A 20642-nucleotide genomic window follows, 5' to 3' on the forward strand; every position below is an offset into this window, starting at 1 on the left:
CATCCCAGCTCAATACCTCAAGCACACAGTGGAGAGTTATCTCCCTTTAAGGTGAGGTCAGTACCATGTCTGAATTAAAAGAAGTGGTCATAAACACCCTAATGCCTGGGCAGAGTATCTGACTTACTGGAGCTCCCATTACATCTTCATCCCAGCTCAAGAGCCTAACCCAAATCAGCAGCTCTGAACCACTGCTGATCCCAGCAGACAGCGTGGCACCAGCCCTTTTCTGGCTCTTGAGCTGGAGGTGGGGGCAGGGAAAGACCAACAGGGACTGAAGACTTGACTGTGCCCTTAAAGATAAAAAGGAAAACAAGCAGTTCGGCCCTGGGCACAGGGATATAAGAAGCCCAGAACCACAGAATAATCCAGGGCATAGGAAGAAAGGAGCACAGGGGCTACTGTAGGTTTTAATCCTGATCTTGAGGTCAAGGGAAGTGGGAAGACAAAAGCTATCCTCATTCCATGAAGAATGACAGAACAGAAGAGAATGTGAACATTTGAGAGCAGCTGACCACGGAAACTCGGTGAGATTTTTTGGCCAACTTTCAAGCAGACAAACAAAATGAGGAAGAATGAGGAAGAGAGGCATAAACTTAGGTCTTGGAGCCTTCCCTTCTAGGTCCTCAACTCCATCCTTGGGATGGGAACAAAAATCACAGAAAAGAAGTATTTACGGTTCTTAGAGGATTCCTCTATCACATATCCTGAGTACTGGTCTGGTTGTCATAGTATAATAAAGGCTTTTTCTGGGATGTTTCACTTATTAAGTCTACATATCCACAATCTTTTAGGAGTCAAAGAGCTCTCCCCTTTTGGTGGGAAAGGGCAGTCATTCCTCCATCCCCACCCCCCCAAATCCCCAGTCAAACCAGGCGCTCAAGGAATTACAAAGCTACTTTTAATACTTTGGGGTGAGCCCCACAGGAATAAAAAACACTGGGAAGGGGTAACCCCCTCACCCCCAGGAGTGGCCCAGGGGGAGAGAGGCTACCTGAAGGGAAGGAAGCACAAAAGGAACCCGCTGCAGACTCAGGGCAAAGGGAATGCCATCGGTGCTGGGACCTGTGAGCACTACAGGAGGAAACGCGGGCGTGGTGGGACTGGCTCCAGGCACACAGGCGAAGGGCAAGAGGATTGGACACGAAGCCACAAAGCTACTTGGGTTCCTCCTTCTTCTCGTTTGCCTTTTTCTGCTTCTGCTGCATGATCTCCGAGTCCCTGGGGGTAGAGATGATGGGGCACTGGGAGGTACCAGAGGGCAAAAAGGACAAGATGCAGGGGGATGAAGGGTACAAAGGATCAGATGGAAGTGGATGGGACAAAGTTCAGCGTGTGGCTGCTGTATTACCACCCTAGGAGAACAAGAGGAAGAGAGCTGAGGCTCAAAAGGCAAGCAGTCTCCATCTGGCTGTTGCCCAAGGGGTCAGAAGTCTGGCCACACAGGCCCAAGGCTCTCTATTCTGTGCCGAGTACCACACCCAGCAACACCAGGGAGAAGGTGGGGAGAAGGGAGGAGAAACAGCAACCAGGGCCAAAAGTACCAGGCTGTCATAACCACAACTGTGTTTGAAATATGAAGCTCCCTGCCCTTGCCCATAAGGTCAGACCCAGGGGCTCTCAGAAATCAGACTGAGGGCAGGCTCCCAGCCCAGTCCCTTCCTGTGAGGCTGTGAGCTAACGATTTGGAAGGCGGGGAGGAAATAAAACCCTAGAGAAAGCAATGCACTCTGCCCCTCACTAATCCAGAATCAAGCCATGAGGTAACTATCTTTCCTGGTACAACCCTTGGTCTAACCCAGGTCTGCCCCCGTCCCCTACCCTCCCTGGGACTACCTCTGCTTGCGGGCGGCAGCAGAAAGCCCGTCATCTCGGCGCTTTCCCTTAACCGAGTCGCTCTGCTTTTTCATATTCTTCTGGCGGGCGAGCTCACGCTGGTTACCGCCTAAGGAAACAAGACAAAAGGTGAGACGCGGGGGCCGCTCTGGCCACACACCGACGACCCTTCTCCCCCATCCTGGACACCAGTAGGGTCCAACAGTTTATTCCCCGGGCCCCGACACCGGCCCATGTCGGGGCCTAGGCTGCTGGAAGGAAGGAGGGGAGGAGTGGCGAAGCTGCCACGGGGCAGGTCAAATTGCAGGGTGGGAGGGCGGACCCTACGAGCCCGCTGAAAGCGTGTTTTGGGTTCCAGGGCGGCGTGGGGGCCCAGACAGGTGGCAGGGTGTGTGTGGACGGTTTGGGTCTCTGTGGGGGCCGGGCCAAATTCTGGAGTAGGGCGCTCTAGGCTTATTACAGGGGCACAGGGCTTCTCCTCACACCACGGAAGATCGGGAAGGGCCTCGTGAGGTGGCGGTGGGGAAGGGGCTCGATTTCCGGGCTCTGAGCATGAGGGCAGTAAAAAGCGCTCCCAGAGAAAGGCCTCGCTGGGGAAGCTAAGAGGAGGGCAAGGCCGGTGATTTGGCGGTCGTGTTGAGGGTGGACGGAAAGAAAAGGGCAAGAGGAAGGGGGTCTTGGCGCTCACGGGTCATGGCGACGGCAGCGGCTCCGGCCTGCCTCCGTGGCGTCCCCTCGTTCTGTCCGACGTCTCAGGCCCCGCCCCCTTCTCGCAAAGGACCGAAGTCGTCCCTTTCCTCCCCGCCCTTTCGCTCCCGGGCGCCGACTCCCATTGGGCAGGAAGAAGCACGTGGGGCCTCAGGCGTCGCTGGAGCCGGGGCGGATAAGGGGCGGAGGTTCACGGGCGGAGCGCGCAGTGTGGGGCGGGGCTTGCCTAGCGAGGTGTTGGGCCAGGCCTGGAGAAACTAGGCCGGGTCACGTGGCCAGGGTGGGGGTGGAGGGGTGCGGCTGGTGATGTGGCGTTCCCGCAGGCCTGAGCACGTGACTGGGAGAGTGACATCATGCGGGGACAGTTTGGGGTACTGACAAACTCGCCGTGAAGGAGCGCGGTGGGACGGGGGGCTGGGGTTCGCGGGGCCGAAGTGGTTCAGCCGGTTCTGTGTTTTCAGGACTCTGGGATTAATTTTGGTCATGTTACCCCTCGTCCCCCCACCGCTTTTTCGGACACTTGAGGTGTTCACAGCGCCTGTAAAATCATGAACAAACGGGGCCGGTCCCGTGGCTCGCTCGGGAGGGTGCGGCGCTGGGAGCGCGGAGGCCGCGGGTTCGGATCCTGTATAGGGATGGCCGGATCGTGGTGCAGACCACCCCGTGCCGAGGGTTCTTGGAAATATTGAAGCACTCCCAAATTTCAGACTACAGAGTTGGATCTGGGGCTGAGACTAGGGAATGCACGTCTATTATTTTTCCCTCTGGACATTTCCCCACTGTAGTATCTCCATCAGCCACACCTGGTTTGTAAGAGACAGTTGACTAGGACTGGGGATCTAAACTCATTGTCATTCCCAGCTTCATTAGTCTGTCTACAAGACTCCTCCCCAGACCTGAGGAATTCATTGGATAAAGGTGAAATGCTTAGGAAACATCACAGGAAAGGATTGCTTGTAAATTTTAACTTGTAATTCTCTCCAGCTAGTGCCCATAGCAGAACTGAGTTGAGGCTGGAAACTTCAAACTGGCTTCCGTTCAGCATAGAGCAATGGGAAGCAGTAAACCTCAGTCAGTACCATCCTCACAATTTCTTCCACACCCAAGTATTACTTAATATTTTTGTATCAGTCTCAAATAAAGGATAAAAGTCAAACTTCATACTTCTATAGTAAATTTAAAATTAGGATCACTTGCCAACAGAAAGCAACTATAAAATGAAAATGAAATATATTATTAAATTCTACCAAAATAATGTCATTGTCAAATGTGCCGGGGCTGAGACCTGCCCTCACTTTCTTAAAAAGAGAAATTAACAAGTGTTAGAGAGGTCCTAAAGCATGTCTTCCAAACCGAAGCTTTCACTTGACGTGAGAAGACTAAAAAGCATTTTTTTTTTTTCATTTTCTTTTCTTTTCTTTTTTTAAGATGACTGGTAAGGGGATCTTAACCCTTGACCATGCTCAGCCAGTGAGCCAACTGGCCATCCCTACATAGGATCCGAACCCAGGGGCCTTGGTATTATCAGCACCGCACTCTCCTGAGTGAGCCATGGGCCGGCCCTTTTTTCTTTCATTTTCAACGTTATTTACTACTGGCTCTCTAGGTTAACTAAAATTACTTCTCTTATCACCAGTAGCACATATTCCACCCTTTGGTATACTAAAAGTAATAGATCAACATTGCTGATACATAACAATGGACAAAACCTGACTCTGCTGCTTACCGGACTTGATTTTAGACATGTTCTCCATGCTTCAATTCTTTACATGAAAAATAGGAATAATATCTACCCCTTAGTGTTGTGGAAAGGATTAAAATAGACAACTTGACATAAAAGACTTGGCACATAATAGGCATTCAGTTAATGTCTCCTCCATCCCGATCCTTCAAGACCTAAAATTTCCTCTTCCTTTCTAAATCCCTCTATCCCTCTGTGGTAGCCAGTCTCTAAGATAGCTCCCAATGATCACTCTCTCCTAGTTGTCATACTCTTGTGTAGTCTCTCCCACACTGAATCAGGGTTGGGATGTGTGACCGATAGAATACGGCAGAAGAGATGATATATTACTTCCGATATTAAATCATAAAAACATTATGGCTTCTCCTTTGCTCTCTCTCGGATCACTGGCTCTCAGGAGGGCAGCTGCCATTCCGTGAGGAGAGGCCCATGTGATGAAGAACTGAAGACTCTAGCCAACAGCCAGAGAGAAGTAAGGCCAGTTGCTAATAGATACATGAATGAACTTGGAAGTGGACCCTCCAGCCCCAGTCAAGTCCTTAGATAACTGTACCCCATGAGAGGCCCTACACCAGAACCACCCAGTTCTGAATTCTTGACCCACAAAAATTGTGAGATAATAAATATTTGTTGTAGGGGCCGGCCCGTGGCTCATTTGGGAGAGTGTGGTGCTGGTAACACCAAGGCCACGGGTTCAGATCCTGTATAGGGATGGCTGGTTGCTCACTTGGGAGAGCCTGGTGCTGACAACACCAAGTCAAGGGTCCAGATCCCCTTACCACCAGCTGCCCCCCTGCCCCCCCCAAAAGGAAAGACTGAACTGTTTGAAATCTCTGAACTATAGGAAGCTGAACTGAAGGAATTAGGGAAGACCCTGCAAAATGGTAGGATACAGGCCTTGAAGGCAGAAGGCTTAGAAAGAGGCTGGACTCAGGATGGGATGGGTTGGGAAGACAAGAAAGAGCCATTAGGGAGAGGCATGTATGTATTCCAGAAAGAAGCAAGAGAGAAAGCAGAGTTGACAGTTAGGGAATAAATTAGAGATAATGAGGAACCCAAAGCTCTGAAGCAGAGAAAAAGGTGAGGCAGAGGGCTTAGGAACTCCAGATACAAAGTGGAAAGATGAGGAAACTGGACTTGAAGGGTGGGAACATCATCTACAGACCTAGTCATCACCAGCAACAGTCTGGCCACAACTCATAAGAATTTGGGCTATCTGGCTTCCCAACGCCAGGTTCTCACTGGTGCTAAGCCACGTGGGTAGGTACCTTTGCATGTAGAAAGACCACGGAACCAGCCCCATGGAGAAAACTGAGCCAGCCAGAGCAGCCAGAGAGATGAGTGAAATAGTGTGGGATGAGGAAACAAGTTCTCTTTGGCACCTGCTACCTCCTTATCAACTCCAGCAGCTCAGGTGGGTGAAAGAGTGGAATAACCCTGTAACCAGTTCACCTCACCTCACCCTAGCCTCCTCCCCCCGCTCCCCTGCCACTTCCCTGTGTCCAAGAGTCTAATGCCAATACTACTGTCAGAACCCAGCCTGGTTGCCACACCTCCAGTCTAATTTTTCCAGGAGTTGCCATTAGAAATTCACTCATTCTTTCAACAAATGTTTATTGTGCACCAGCTGTGTTGCCAACTATTGTATTACGGTTTGGGTATACAGTGATGAACAAAACATATGTCTCTGTACTCATGGAAGATATAGTATAGACAGGGAAAAGCTCTCTCACACACTTTCTCTCCTCACTCCCCATAATATACACACATATGCAAATTGATTGTGATACTTGCTTTAAAGGGAAAGAACAGATTCTATGCAAGGTTGATATTCAAAACATTTCACAGGGTGCATAGCATAAGCCCTGACCCATCAAAACAGATGTTGATGTAATTTGAATGAAGACTCTGTGAACAATTCTACCTGTCCTGGTATGAAGTAACTGGATAGTACTGCTGGTTCTATGAAGGCAGTATACCTGTAAACTCCATAGACCTTAATTTTGATTAGGGAGGTGGAGCAAGTGATATTTGAGCTGAGGCAAAAAGATGAGGAGTTAGCCAGGCCAAGGAAGAACGGGCAGGGAGAACATTTAAGGAGAGGGTATGCCATGTGTGAAGGCCCTAGGCCCTGCTCCCTTAGGCCTTCCTATCAAAACCCACAAGGTTAGTGGGTAAGTAATTGGCAAGTCACTGATGCCTAGTGAACAGGGTGGTGTGAAACTAGGCCAGAGAGGTAGGTAGGGCAGTGACAGGGTCCGAGTTACTACTGTTAATACAGCTACTTACTAACATGAAGTACGGTGCTTATTAGGTAATTTAGTTCACTTCTTTTTATTTGAGCCTCACAATGACCTTTTCGGTTTTTGTTTTTTAATTGGGGAGCACAGACTTCAGCAGAACCAAAGATAAACACTCCTTCACAATGATCTTTTGAGATGTCACCATCCCTCTTCTACTGATTTAGAAACCTTGGCACAGGCAGGTTAAATAACTTTTCCAAGGAAAGTCAGATAATAAGGGGTGAGGCTGGGAGTCTTAGGCTGTGCTCTTCATCAGCAGGATATAAGGCTTGCAAAGATCACTCTGCTTGTGGAAAATGGATTAGAGAGTATGAATGGAAATGGAGAGACCAGTTCAGGAAGCTATTACAGGCATCTGAGATGCTAGGCCTCGTTTGGTAACAGATAAGTGAAATTGAGACCAATGTGGGCAAAACAAGAATTTGTTGGCTTAAATAAGTAAACTGGGGACATGGTGGTGTGTGGCTTACTATAGGGAAAACTGAAACCAGTGACCAGGGTCTCTTATCTTTGCGTTATTTTCTCAGACCCAGATTCCTTGACGTGACAAGAAATGACCACCAATGGTACCTGCCCTCACATCTCACAGCTTGTCCAAAAGAAAGGGTCTGAGTCTTTTCTCTTAGTATCAGTTTTTAAAATCCTAGGACAGGCCTCTGATGGGTCAGGTGCCTACCTTTGAGGGGGGAGGTTGGTGTGGGGCAGAATAAAATGAGAGCAGCCCCCACCAAGATACAATAAGAGCAGAATCACATGATTAGTATGGGAGAGGAACAGGTTTATCAAAGAAAGGGAGTTTGTTCCCTCAAAAGGGGGATACTAGAGAGGCAAAACAGCAGATATCCATTACATCAGGGAAGACAAGATAGACACTTGGACTGAGATGGTGGCACCAGAAATGGCAAAAGTGGGCAGCCTCAAAATATATTTTGGCAATTCAGTGAGAGATTGGATGAGGGGTCATGGAAAGGAAGATATTTATTCTTAGGTTCATTCATTTCTTAATCAAATATTAAGTGTACACCCATTATGTGCCCCTCCTTCCTATACTCCAAGGATGGTCCTGAATGGCTAAGTCAATCAAAGTAAACTAATCTGTTTTAGTATTGATCAGTTCAGGAACCCAGGCCTGAGCCAATTATTTCATGGTATTCACTTAGTAACAGTTATTGGTTCAGGAGTGAGCATGTAACCTAAATTGGCCTGATTGGACCAAAGGGAAGGATGTTTGTTCCATTTGCTAGGTGAGTGACAGAAGTTTCTCTCACTGACTTGAACAAGGAACCATGTAGCCCCTACTGCTCATGGCAAATCTATTCTGTGACCTTGAAGGAAGCCAGCCTTAGGTTGAAGCAAAATGAGTGGCAGAAGGAATATTGGTCCTTCATGATGCTGTTGGGCCACCGGAGAGAGACATCAACTGTAACTTTTGTTCTACTTTGAGATTCCTGCTCTGGGAACCATCATATTATTTTTCATTTAAGCTGTCTTGAGTCAGGTTTCTGTTACTTCAGCCAAATAAATTTTTTAAAATTTATTTTTATTTTTTTATCACTGACTGGTTTGAGGAACTGAACCCTTGAACCAAATAAATTTTAATCAAACACAGAAAATAGAAACAACACCAGCCAGCCACCAAAAGAAAGAAAGAAAGAAAGAAAGAAAGAGAAAGAGAAAAGAAAAGAAAAGAAACAGCATATGCCAAGGCCCTGAGGTGGGAAAAAGCTTAGATAATTGGATGAACTTAAGGGGTCACATAGTGAATTGATTCAGTCAGATTATTTTAAAGTGCACCCAGCCCTCTCCACTCATAATGAGCTTTTAGTGCCTTGCTTGCAGTAATGAGTGTATAGCTAAGGATCACCAAGCATTGGAGAAAATAACCTTAACATAAAAATCGACCAAAACAAAACAGAAAGAGAAAGTAGGTCTCAGAAGATACAGAAACAATTCCAGGAACAGAAGACAATGGTACAGGGCTGGGGAGGTGGGGGGAGGACTATAATTGGTATTCTTAGAGATGAAGAGGATATTGAACAAAAACAGGTGGGCTATAAAAAAAGAAACATTTAGAGAATAATAAAGAGCTCTGGAAATTTAAAATATGGTAGTTAAAAGGAAAAAAATCAATAGAAGGGTTGGCAGATAAAAGTTGAAGAAATATTTTAGAAAATAACCAAAAAGATAGTGATAGGTAGTAGCAGAGGAAAAAATAAGAAAATTAGAGAATCAATTAAGAAGGTCCAGACTGAAGCCTGGCCAGTTAGCTCACTAGGGAGAACGCAGTGCTGGTAACACCAAGGTCAAGGGTTCAGATCACCTTACTGGCCAGCTGCCAAAAAATAAAGAAGGCCAGAGCTGGCCAAGTAGCTCAGTCAGTTGGTTAGAGTATTAGAATGTGGTGGTTGCTGATAACACCAAGGTCCAGGGTTTGATCTTTGTACCCATCAGCTGCCAAAAATAAATATATAAATAAATAAAAATTTCAAAAAAAATGAAGAAGGTCCAACATCTGAATTATATGAGTTTCAGAATGAGAGGAAAGTAAAACAAAAATGGAGGGAGCTCACTGAGTGCCCAGCACGAGGTATGAGTGCCCTCACATCAAAACACTGGAGTCAAAGAAGATCCTAAAGGCTTCCAAGACACAAAGTAGATTACATACAAAAGGATGAAGAATCAGAATGGCTTCAGACTTGTCAGCAGCAACATTGGAAGGCAGAAGACAATGGGGCAATGTCATCAAATACCTGGCAAAAAATAGTTAACAACCTAGTCTTTTTCACCTAGTCAAGCTATCAATTAAGAATGAGAATAGAATAAATACCTTCTTCCAAAATGTCCATCAAAAGAAAAAGAAGAGAATAAAAATATGCAAAGTCTCTAAGGACTTATCCAATAGCTTCCTGAAAATGGGACATGGTAAATAAATCCTTCGAGACTTTGCATCAAAATGAGGGAGTAAACCAAGAAAAAAGGTCACAGGATCCAGGAAAAATGGTATCCAACATAGTATATAAATGAAGGAAATCCCCTGGCTGCTGGTGAAGGGAGATTCCGGGATGATAGCTTTGCAGCAGGCCTAGAGAGCAACCATTCAGGATGGAGGATGGAGGACTCTGGAGGCATGTATCTAAGAAATAAATGGAAGCTAATAAATAAATTATTTGATTGCATTTGAATATATTGAGACGAGAGTCACAGTCCTAGGAGAGAGTATGGGAATAAGTTGGTAATAAGTACATAGATAACTAAGTAAACGAACTAAAAAAAAGAAATAATTATTAATTCGAGGGGCATACAAGAAAGAAAATATAAACATAGTATGCTAAGTGTTAGGAGGCTGGTCCGTTGGCTCAGTTGGTTACAGCAAGGTGTTATAACACCAAGATCAAGGGTTCAGATCCCATACTGACCAACTGCCAAAAAAAGATAAAAATAAGAAATAAAAACAATTATAATAAAATAAGCTAATATCTGAAACTGAACAATCCAACAGTGGCATGATATTTAGAAAAAACAATAAACACAGGAGGAATAGCTAAAAGAGTTGTAATCTTTAATCATCAGGAAGTGCAGAGGGAAAAGAGTTACTATTTTTCATTATGAGTTTTGTATAGAACTTCTATATACATGTAGAACTTCCATAAAAACAAATGAATAAAATGTTAAAAACCCAACCATGGTAATGAATGAAACAGCCTAGGAGGAGAGAGTAGAGTAAGAAGGGGTTTAGATACTGATTTCTTAGGAACTCTTCAATTTTGTGTCACTAGCTATCACGAGTATCCCCCTTCTTCTTTATACCCCACTCTCAGTGAGCAATAAGTCTGGACTGAAAATAGAAAGTGTTGATAGAAAGAAAAGAACCCCCAGGAGAAGATCCACAGACAAGGATATCCCAGATAGGGGAAGAATCCAGAAATAGCATGGTTAGGGTTATCTGCACAAGGCAGCTCGTTTTGCATTGGGAGCCGGTTCTAGGTTCTGGGAGACTCAGGGCTGGCTGAGGTCTCAATTCTTGAAAAACTACCACATATGGATCAGAAAATCCCTGAGGAGGTGAGGTAAGGAACTTTCCCCCTTTACTTTGGGCTTTTCCTGGGCTGGGTGATGACTTCTCATTCCTGACCACTGGTGCTTCTGAATGATTCCCTGCCTCCAGCCAGCACCTGCTCCCCGTCATACCTACCTCTGTAAACATATCGTGAGCAAAGCTGGAGTCTCAGAGCAGCACCTCCTGCCAGATACCTCTGCTTCTCCCTCGGTTCAGCCGAATTGCATTTGCATTGTTCAGACAGCCATTAACTCTATCTCCTCTCCTCTCCTTTGGGAGACACGAGGGGAATACGGTAAGTTTCCCTGATAGTCTCCAACCACTTCCCAATTCTTATCATCTTCTTTGCTTCCCACTCCCTTCTTACTAAGACCCTCTGCTTCAGCACAGTCCTGCCAACCATCTCTTCTGTAACAGCCTATTTATCTGTTCCCTTTTTTGTTCTCCCTCAGCTGTTTGGGCAAAAGTTCACAGGCAAGGAGCTAATAGAAAGCAAGGTCTGGGCTACCCCGCTGCTACCTTGCTGGAAAATATGCATTGCCCAGCTCTTGCTAGAATCAAGACAGGGTTTCAAGTTCTTGTGCTGGGATTGTCTATTAAAATGTACCCTCAATTCAACAGCAACAGAACCCTGGGAAAACATGTTGCTCCCAGTAATGTGAGCTGTCTCAGTGCAGAGTGACACCTGCAGCCACAGGGCGGCAGGCCCAGCAGACTCTGCTGAGAAAGAGAGAAACATCCCCAGGCCCAGTGGACAGAAACCCCAGTTCCGAAGCATATGGTAATGAGGAGGCTGAGGGGTAAAAGGGATAAGAAAATACAAAACAATGTCTATAGAAATAGGGTGGCACAAACTTGTGAGCGTGGAAAGGGCTCTGGAGCTATGTGGCTTGAGTCCCAATCCTAGCCAGACCATTCATTGGGGTTCTTATATGCCATGGACCCTTTGGAAGTTGAGTGAAGCCCATGGACCCCTTCTTAGAATAATGTTTTTATATATATTTTTTAAATACGTGGTATTTGTACGCCCATGTCCATAGCAGCATCATTTTCACAATAGCCCAAAGGTGGAAGCATCCCAAGTATCCACTGACAAATGAATCGATGAACAACATGTAATATATACATACAACAGAATATTGTTCAACTTTAAAAAGGAAGGATATTCTGGTACATGCTACAGTATGGATGAACCTTGAGGACATTATGTGAAGTGAAATAAGCCAGTCACAAAAGGCAAATACTGTATAATTCCACTATATGAGGTATCTAAATTAGTCAAATTCATAGGAACAGAAAGCAGAAGGGTGGTTGCCAGGGGCTGGGAGGAGGGGGAAATGGGGAGTTGTTTCATGCAATATGAAAAGATTTCTGGAGATTGGTTGCACAATGATGTGAATGTACGTAACACTACCGACTATACACTTAAAAATGGTTAAGATGGTGAATTTTGTGTTGTGTGTTTTGCCACAATTAACATTTTTTAAAATTTGTAAATATACATGGGATCATAAAGGAAAACAATTACATTTAAATATTGTTACCAAAATATTAACTTTTTGGTATAGTAACAGTGCATTTTTATCAATTCATTAAATAAAAAGATCTAGGAGGAAATCTAGTAGCAATTGTAATTACAAAGTGGTGATGAAGTGATGCAAATGAGTGATGGTGCAAATGGTATTTAGATATCTCTCCAACAATTGTAATGTGAAATGAAAACATCGTTATTTCTATTAGGAACAACATCACAGATACTGCCAGTACCAGTTGTTTGTTGCCTATATTCATTTGTTGAAGGAGATGCTAAATTTCTGTTAGAGGTTAGTAAAAATAAAGAAGTAATTTTTTTCCCCTTCCAAGTTTATAGACTCTCTGAAATCTGTGGTCTGCAGGCCCATGTTTAGAACCTCTGCTTTGGGGCCGACCCCATGGCGCACTCGGGAGAGTGCGGCGTTTGGAGCGCGACAGTGCTCCCCCGCGGGTTCGGATCCTATATAGGGATGGCCGGTTCGCTCGCTGGCTGAGCGCGGTGTGGCCGGTCACAAAAAGACAAAAAAAAAAAAAAAAAAAAAAGAACCTCTGCTTTGTGACCTTGGGTAAACCACCTAGATTCTCTAAGCTTCAGTTTTTTCATCAGTCTTTATGTTAGTGTTTGAAACATTCCTCACTTATTCACTCTCTCAAACTTCTAGGCAATTATTTCACACCATTTTTACATTTCAACCTCCATCACTTCTTCCTCATTCTGTCTCTCAGTTGCTTCCCACTTCACTGAGCAAATGAAAGTAATCAGAAGAGAATTTCCACAGACCCCCACCTCTGCACCTGCATCCACTTTCTCTGCCTGTGGCCTGTTACCATAGGTAAACTGCCCATACTCCTACCTAAGGCCTATCCTGAATAGATCCCATCCCCTCCAGCAATCCTCCCCTCCCTCCTACATCATCAAAGTTAGGGGGCTGTACTCAAAATAATTTTCATCAACATACAAACATGCTATTTCTCCCATCTTAAAAAGCCTTTTCTTTTTCGTTTTTTTTTTTTTTTTTTTTGGTCTTTGTTGTGACCGGTAAGGGGATCAACCCTTGGCTGGGTGTCGCCCGCACCGCGGACCGCGCTCAGCCACGCTCAGCCACGCTCAGCCAGTGAGCGCACCAGCCATCCCCATTATAGGATCTGAAACCGCGGCGGGAGCACCGCTGCGCTCCCAAGCACTGCACTCTCCCGAGTGCGCCACGGGCCGGCCCTTAAAGCCTTTCTTGATCCTATTTCCGGTGCCAATGAACTTCTATTTCTTTGCATCCATATTTGGCAAAACTCAGGTTTCTTATATTGTTTGTGCATTCCTTTTTACCATTCTCTTTAAACCCACTCCAATCAGTCTTTAATCCACACCATTTCACCTAAGCTGCTCTTGTTAAGATTACCAATTAACCCACATTGCTAAATCCAGTGGTCAATTATTTTTTTTAATAACAAGATATTTAAAATTTTTATTTATTTATTTATTTATTTTTTAAAAGATGACCAGTAAGGGGATCTTAACCCTTGGCTTGGTGTTGTCAGCACCACGCTCTCCCAAGTGAGCCACAGGCCGGCCCTTAAAAATTTTTTATCTTTATTGACACATAACTTGCATACCATACAATTCACCCCTTTGAAGTATAGTATACAATTTAATGATTTTTAGTAATGACAATGCTGATTGCACATATTCACAGTGCAATCAGCACTGTCAGTTTTAGAACACATTTTCATTGCAATGGTCAATTCTTTGTTTTCATTTTGCTTGACCCGAAGACAGCATTTGACAGTTGATCACGCCCTTCTCCTTGAAACATTTTTTTCACTTGGTTTCAGGACATCACATTCTCTGAGTTTTTCTCCTTTCTCAGGTCATCTCCTCTCAACTGGCTTGGCTTTTCTTCCCCATGACTTCTTTCTAGAGATAGGAGTGCCCCAGAGTATAATCCTTTAGGCTCTTCTCTATCTGCCTGGGTGATCTCATCTAGGCTCATGGCTTTAAATACCATCCATATGTTTAATACTACCAAATTTACATCTCTAGCCCAGATAGCTTTCACCATCTCCAAACTTGTATATACTGTACAACTGCCCGCTCCACAGCCCCGTGCATATTCTAATAGATAATCAGATATGTTCAGATCTAACCCTGCTCTACCTACAGTCTTCCCTACCTCAGCTGATGGTAATTTCATACTTCTGATTGTTCTGGCTAAATATCCTGGAGTCATCTTTGACGCCATTTCTCTCTCACACACCACATTCAATCAGGAAATCCTGTTGGCTCTACCAATATATCCAGAACCCTATAAACTTCTCCTAGTTGATCACAGATGCCACCATCACTAGCTTGGATTACCAAAATAGCCTCTTAACAGGTCATAGTGCTTTTATCCTTGCCCCCCTACAGTCTAGTCTCAACACAGCAACCAGAGTGACTCAAAATAGAAGTGACTTCATGTTAGTCCTCTACTCAAAACCTTTCAGTGACTCCCCATTTCACTCAAAGTAAAAGTACTATGGCCCATAAGGTCCTCCATAATCTGGTTTTCCCAGGCTTATTTATCTTCCTGACTTGGTATCTCTTACTACTCTCCCCCTTACTTTGCTCCAGTTACACTGGCCTCAAATTTTCCTCAAACACTCCAGGTACTTCTGACTTACGGAGTTTACACTGATTGTTCTCTCTGTCTGGAAAGCATTTCCTCCAACAGTATGATTTAGTGAATTGCCTTACTTCCTTTAGGGCATTGCTCAAACTTCATCTTCTCCAGATGGCCTTCTCTGACCACCTTTTTTTTTTTGGCAGCTGGCTGATATGGGGATCCAAACCCTTGACCTTGGGGTTACAACACCATGCTCTAACCAACTGAGCTAAACAGCCAGCCCCTGACCACCTTTTAAAATATAAAATCAACTCTCACCTCTCCCATCCCCAAACCCTCTTACCTTGCTCGTTTTCTTTTTTTTCTTTTGTAGCACTTATCACCTTTTAACATAATGTTTCTTATGTTTATTTATAGTGTCTCCTTCTCCTCTAGAATGTAAGCTCTCCCAAAGCAAGAACTTGTTCGTTAATGTATCCAAAGTCTCTAGTACAATGCCTGGTACAAAGTACTCAATAAATATTTGTTGAATGAATGAATAAAACATAGTAGTATAATAACACCTAAAAAATTATTGTAGGGATTAAATAAAAAATTATCTAAAAAGTTATTGTAGGGATTAAATAACAGGCAAAGGTCCTGACACACACAATGGATGCCGAACAAATGTCAGATCCCTACCTCTCTTCTCTTGTCTCCAAATATCTTCCCAAGTTGCCTGTTCTTACAGCACTGCTCCCTCTCTCCTCTCCTGAAATTTTCACCATTCTAGTCTCTCCTTTGAGTTTAAATCTAGGGAAATCCTACAAAAATCCACAGATGTTGTTACTGGCATCCAGGCCCTGCTGCTCTCCACTTAGACACAAAGACTCATCATCAGTCCCCAATGTTGGTGCAAGGCAGGAAGTTTATTATCAGATGCCTGAGGAGACAGTCTAGAACTGTCTCTCCACTTTAGGATTTTAGGGGGGATGTTTAAAGAGGAGCTGAGGGGATAGAACGTGGGAAATGAAAAGCAGGAGGGAGGGGGATGTACATGGGGCCAGGTGCAGTCTCGCCAAGACTCTCTCCGGTTTTCTCTTCTATCCTTGTTATCTCATGGTCGTGCTGGAGGGGTGGAATCAGTGTAGCTTTATTGATGTCTTTCTCGGTTTCCCAGTGTCTGGATAGTACGTGGAAGTCTGCAGCTCCACGCTGGCTGGAAAACAACTTTACATTCATGTAAATAATGTCATCCTGTCCCATAAACAAAGCTCAAAATATCAAACAACCATGGGAAAAGAGGGAACTAAGAGAAATGAATGCCAAGGGAGAAAAAACTGTTTTATAGCCCATGTGGCTTTAGGTCCCAACATGGCTTCAGTCCTGCTCACTCCAACACATACAATACACATTTTAATTGTATTGCTTAATGAATTTTAACAAATGTATAGGTGATTTGATTTGGAGTAGAGGGCATTAAGGTCACCTGGGATTATGCAAGTCCAGGGATTTAACAGAGGGATCCTGGTTAGGAAAGAGGACAACAAAAAGGCTCTTGGGAAACATAACCAAATAGGGACAAGTGGAGACACCCACCGCTGGCCTAAGGTTGGTCCTGGGGTCTCACTGCACCAGGATCCGGACCTATGGAATGCCTGGCAACTTCATGGTACCTCCTGGCCCTCCTGAGGGAGCGAGCCAACTTCCTTTCTCACCACTCTCACGTGGTCAGGAGGTAAGACGTGGGACTGAGTTCCGGCTCCCACGTGCCCTGCAACTTTCCTGCCACAACCCACGCCCTCCATCTCCGCCCAGCGATGCTTTTGCTTTTTCCCGCCCATGCTCCAGCATGCGACAGCCAAGTTTCACCCCGCCACGACACTCACAGGGTCCCAGCCGCTCCATCCTTAGTTAGAAACCGGCTTCGGATCCGTCGCTGCACCGCAGGCGGGAAAAAGCAAAAGCGCTGCATCGGGTTCCCCTTCAGGTCCGCCATCACCTGGTCTCTCGGATCCCTGAGGCTCGTGGCCTCCAAGGAGCAAACGGCTGACCCCGCCTACCAACCAGGCCGTCTGTCCCGCCCCTCAGCAGCTGAAACCCTCAAAGGGTTTCAGGTTAAGCTTTCACTTAGAGACTGCAACTCCGAGTTCAGCGTCGCTGGGGAAACAGAGGCAGGACTGAGGATTCTGGGTGAGGGGTCAGATTCTTTCTCCCCAGAGCTGCGACAGTCCTTTCGAAAGCCCAAAGTGTTTCCATGACATCCAAGAAGAAACCGCTGGGGTCCCAGTGGAGGACCCTGGAGAGTGAAGCACCGCCCATGAGGCTGGGAAACTTCAGGGGTGGCGCTGGCTGGGGATGGGCGGGGTCCTGGCGGAGGGAGGGGCAGACTTGGGCTACCGGGTGTGCCAGCCAAGCCCTGCACAGCGGAGGTGGCAGTGGTGGCCCTCGCCTGTGGTCCCCGTCCTACTTGCGTTCGACCTCGCCGCCATGGAGGGACCCCATGAACACCTGAGTGGGAAGCTCCGGCTCTGCTTCTCCCCTGCTGCCCGGACCAGCTTCTTACTGCTTAGGCTCAACGATGCGGCGCTGAGGGCGCTGCAAGAGTGTCAGCGGCAACAGGTGCGGCTGGCCGCCGGCCCCTTCTTCCCTAGTCCCTACCCCTTGGGACTTTGGGCCTCAGCCGGCGACCCTGGAGAAGGGACCCGGGGAGGGGGAATGGTATCCGCAGGCTCTGGCTTCTCCACCTCTCCAAATGAAGCCTGTCAGGCAGGTGCCCCCGGGCCCCCGACGTCGGATCCCGGGGACATCGCATCACCTGAGCTAAGATCGCGTCTGTGATCTCTCCGCAGGTACGGCCAGTGATCGCTTTCCAAGGCCACAGAGGGGTAAGTGCGGAGCCGGTGTGTGTAAACGAGGTAGGGGTGAGGGAACACAAACGTGGGCTCCAAGGTGTGGACAGGGCCGGAGGCTGCGAGTGGTCACGGTCTGAGGAAGTTCCGAGAACTGAACCCCAAGAGGGGCGACGAAGCTGCGAGGGTTGCGGTCCCAGGAGGCTGTGGTTGAGGGGACTGTGCTGTCTTAGCCTCCTGGGGAACTCAGGCCCAGCTGCACCTGGTGTGCTAACGAGCCCCGTGGGAATACATCTTCAGTTTTAGGCTGGCTCAGGGAGGAGTGGCATTGGAGGAAGGGGGAGGGGCTGACTTCTACGAGCTTAAAGTCTCCTTCTACCTACCCCCAGTATCTGAGGCTCCCAGGACCTGGCTGGTCCTGCCTCTTCTCCTTCATAGTGTCCGAGTGTGGCCATGAGGGCGCTGGTGGTGGCTTGGACCTTGTGTGTCAACGCTTAGGCAGGTAAGGGGCAACGAGTAGCACTGCAAGAAAATGTTTGTGGAAAGTGGGGGAGGGGAATGTGGAGAGGGGTTTACAAGCTCTCCACCTTCCTAGTTTTTTCCATCACCCCTTTCCAGATCTGGGCCTAATCGCCTCCACTGCCTGGGCCCACTCAGGAAACGCCTGACTATTTGGGCAGCCATGGATTCCATCCCAGCCCCATCATCAGTTCAAGGATACAACCCAACTGAAGATGCCAGAGATCCTGAGAGTTGGCAGAACACAGATTATTCTGAAGGAGATACAGGATCACAGCCTCAGATGGCCTTAGAAGAGGTGAGGCCAGAAACTGCAGGGAGTTGTGATAAGGTGGGGCTAAGCCTGAAGCCCAGGGAACCAGATGCTCCTGCCACTCTCCCCACCAGGTGCCAGATCCATTGGCAAGCAAACAAGGACAGTCACTTCCAGGATCCTCAAGGGAGCACATGGCACAGTGGGAAGTGAGGTACTTGAGACAGGGTGGGACTGACATGCGAAGCCCTAGTATTGTCTTCCTCCCTAATCTCCACACTTAAATGCTGTAATAAAAGATCTAGCCCCACCTTCTACCCTGGTCTTCATCTCTCCCATTCCCTTTCCAAATATTCTAGGAACCAGACCTATCTTCCAAACAGAGAGCCTGATCAGGCACTGCCTTCACCTGCCAGCCAGAAACGTTTAGATAAGGTACTTTGTAAAGGCAATTGTTTTTTAAAAATTAGAAGCTCATTATATGGGAGGAATTTTTAGGAGAAGGGCAGAACAGGAAGCTCCTGGCTTACTCTTTACGTTACACAGATATTTTGCTCAACAGAAACGTCCAGCATCTGCAGCTACTATAGAACTAGAAGAAAAGAGGTTCAGAGCTCTGCCTCTAGCTCCAAGTCCCCTACAAGGGCTGCCCCATCAGGACTTACGAGAGGGGGAAGACTGGGAACAAGGAGATAATGATGAAGACTTAGACCCCAGGCTGGAGCACAGTCCCTCAGTCCAAGCAGGTGAGTTAATGAGAGGAGGGTAAAAATGCCACAGTGGAAAAAAGCCCTATCCTGTAATCAATTTTGTTTTCTTGTTTCCTTCAGACTCTGAATCCCCAAGCCCTGAAGAGGTACCAGATTACCTCCTGTGAGTTCCCGACCATTTCCAATTTCATCAAGCCTTGTGCATATATTAAGTTAAACTTTTTAGAATCTGAGAGCTTTTGGGGGCAAAAAAACTGAAGGTAACAACTCTGCTCCTGGCAGGCAATATAGGGCCATCCACAGTGCAGAGCAGCAACATGCCTATGAGCAGGACTTTGAGACAGATTATGCTGAATACCGCATCCTGCATGCCCGTGTCGGGGCTGCAAGCCAAAGGTTCATAGAGTTGGGAGCAGAGATCAAGAGAGTTCAGCGAGGAACTCCAGAACACAAGGTATGGAGTAAACCTAGGTTGGCTTTCCAGCACTACTGGCCATTAACCGCTTGCTAACTACCCACAAGCCTATGTTTGTTCAGTGACAAGCAAACCTGCTTTGAGAAATTAGTTTGTATCATTTGTAGAATGAGAAGGGAAGTGACTTCCCGCTCTTATTTCTCAATGTTGAAATCAGTGCTGGTATTTTCTGTTCTAGGTGCTGGAAGATAAGATAGTCCAGGAATATAAAAAGTTCAGGAAGGTAAGACAAGGTCTGGGAATGGAAGAAGGTAGAAATGAGAATTTTTACTTTTTAACTTGGATGCTTTTTCTCTGCAGCGGTACCCAAGTTACAGGGAAGAAAAGCGTCGCTGTGAGTACCTCCATCAGAAATTATCCCACATTAAAGGTCTCATCCTGGAGTTTGAAGAAAAGAACAGTGGCAGCTGAAGCTCTGGAGAGGGCTCTTGACCCTCTGCCCAGTGAGATGTGAAGGAACAAAGCAGCTATAAACTGGAGTGCAACTATCTGCTTTTCTTCTGCTGACCACTAGAGTCCATGGTGGCAAGTGGAAAGCTGCTCTAGGTTTTTGAGGTTTGATTTTCATTGTTGCCATGTTTTAATTTCTAGGGTGTAGGCATAGTTCCAAGACTCCACAGCTGTGCCCAAGAGACTAGGAAAAGTAGTAGAGGCTTGGCTTCTTCACCTTTTAGTTCAACCAAGTCATTTTCAAATCCTGAAAAGGATATTTCCAGGACAAAATATCCTGAAGACATTAGACAAACTGAATAAGTGAATTTAACTGGTAGCCTCCCTAGCGAAACAATGAGAACTTTTGGTAAAGGAGCTAAAGGAACTTGTAGCACACCTGGATATAATGGGAAAGGGCTTGATGTTACCTATGTACTGAAAGTGAATTCTTTTACAAACATGGTTAAAGAATTAAAAATGAATGCTTCTGTGTCCTTTGTACAAGTTAATGTCTCCTTAAATCCTCCAAGGCAATGGTTCTTACCCTCGCTATACATCTGAACTTCTGGAGCTCTCTAAATTTGACCTTGGTGTTACAAGGCCATGCTCTAACCAACTGAGCTAATCAGGCAGCCTTAGACATC

The 20642-nt window shown here is 46.2% G+C and overlaps 2 protein-coding genes across 3 annotated transcripts; one reads left to right on the forward strand and one right to left on the reverse strand.

Moving 5' to 3' along the window:
* Window positions 1–884: 884 nt before the first annotated feature.
* Window positions 885–2616, reverse strand: SERF2 (small EDRK-rich factor 2). Of its 2 annotated transcripts, none has more exons than XM_063089627.1 (3): window positions 2525–2616; window positions 1837–1945; window positions 885–1244 (listed from the first exon to the last, which is right to left on the reverse strand). In XM_063089627.1, exons 1-3 carry the CDS (start codon window positions 2529–2531, stop codon window positions 959–961), a joined length of 402 nt encoding a protein of 133 aa, XP_062945697.1. In that variant the 5' UTR covers window positions 2532–2616; the 3' UTR covers window positions 885–958. The 2 variants fall into 2 exon arrangements, with proteins under 2 accessions (XP_062945697.1, XP_062945696.1); XM_063089626.1 differs by having other exon boundaries at window positions 1062–1221.
* A 14499-nt stretch (window positions 2617–17115) lies between these two features.
* On the forward strand, window positions 17116–20407 carry ELL3 (elongation factor for RNA polymerase II 3). The gene is made up of 11 exons (XM_063090062.1): window positions 17116–17526; window positions 17610–17675; window positions 17999–18111; window positions 18228–18426; window positions 18516–18595; window positions 18741–18816; window positions 18944–19127; window positions 19212–19254; window positions 19374–19545; window positions 19760–19789; window positions 19867–20407. Exons 1-11 carry the CDS (start codon window positions 17116–17118, stop codon window positions 19975–19977), a joined length of 1485 nt encoding a protein of 494 aa, XP_062946132.1. The 3' UTR covers window positions 19978–20407.
* Window positions 20408–20642: the final 235 nt, after the last annotated feature.

The sequence above is a fragment of the Cynocephalus volans genome, chromosome 3, assembly GCF_027409185.1.
Source record: "Cynocephalus volans isolate mCynVol1 chromosome 3, mCynVol1.pri, whole genome shotgun sequence".
In the NCBI taxonomy this organism is placed as follows: domain Eukaryota; kingdom Metazoa; phylum Chordata; class Mammalia; order Dermoptera; family Cynocephalidae; genus Cynocephalus; species Cynocephalus volans.

Excerpts from the sequence above, each read along its gene's own strand:
- ELL3 (XM_063090062.1), top strand. The coding sequence starts at position 17,116 with ATGGGCGGGGTCCTGGCGGAGGGAGGGGCAGACTTGGGCTACCGGGTG. Across the intron at positions 18,112-18,227 it reads GTGTGTCAACGCTTAGGCAG|ATCTGGGCCTAATCGCCTCC; the intron begins GTAAGGGGCAAC and ends ACCCCTTTCCAG. Across the intron at positions 19,546-19,759 it reads GAGGAACTCCAGAACACAAG|ATAGTCCAGGAATATAAAAA; the intron begins GTATGGAGTAAA and ends CTGGAAGATAAG.
- SERF2 (XM_063089627.1), bottom strand. Across the intron at positions 1,245-1,836 it reads GCTGCCGCCCGCAAGCAGAG|TGCCCCATCATCTCTACCCC; the intron begins GTAGTCCCAGGG and ends GGTACCTCCCAG.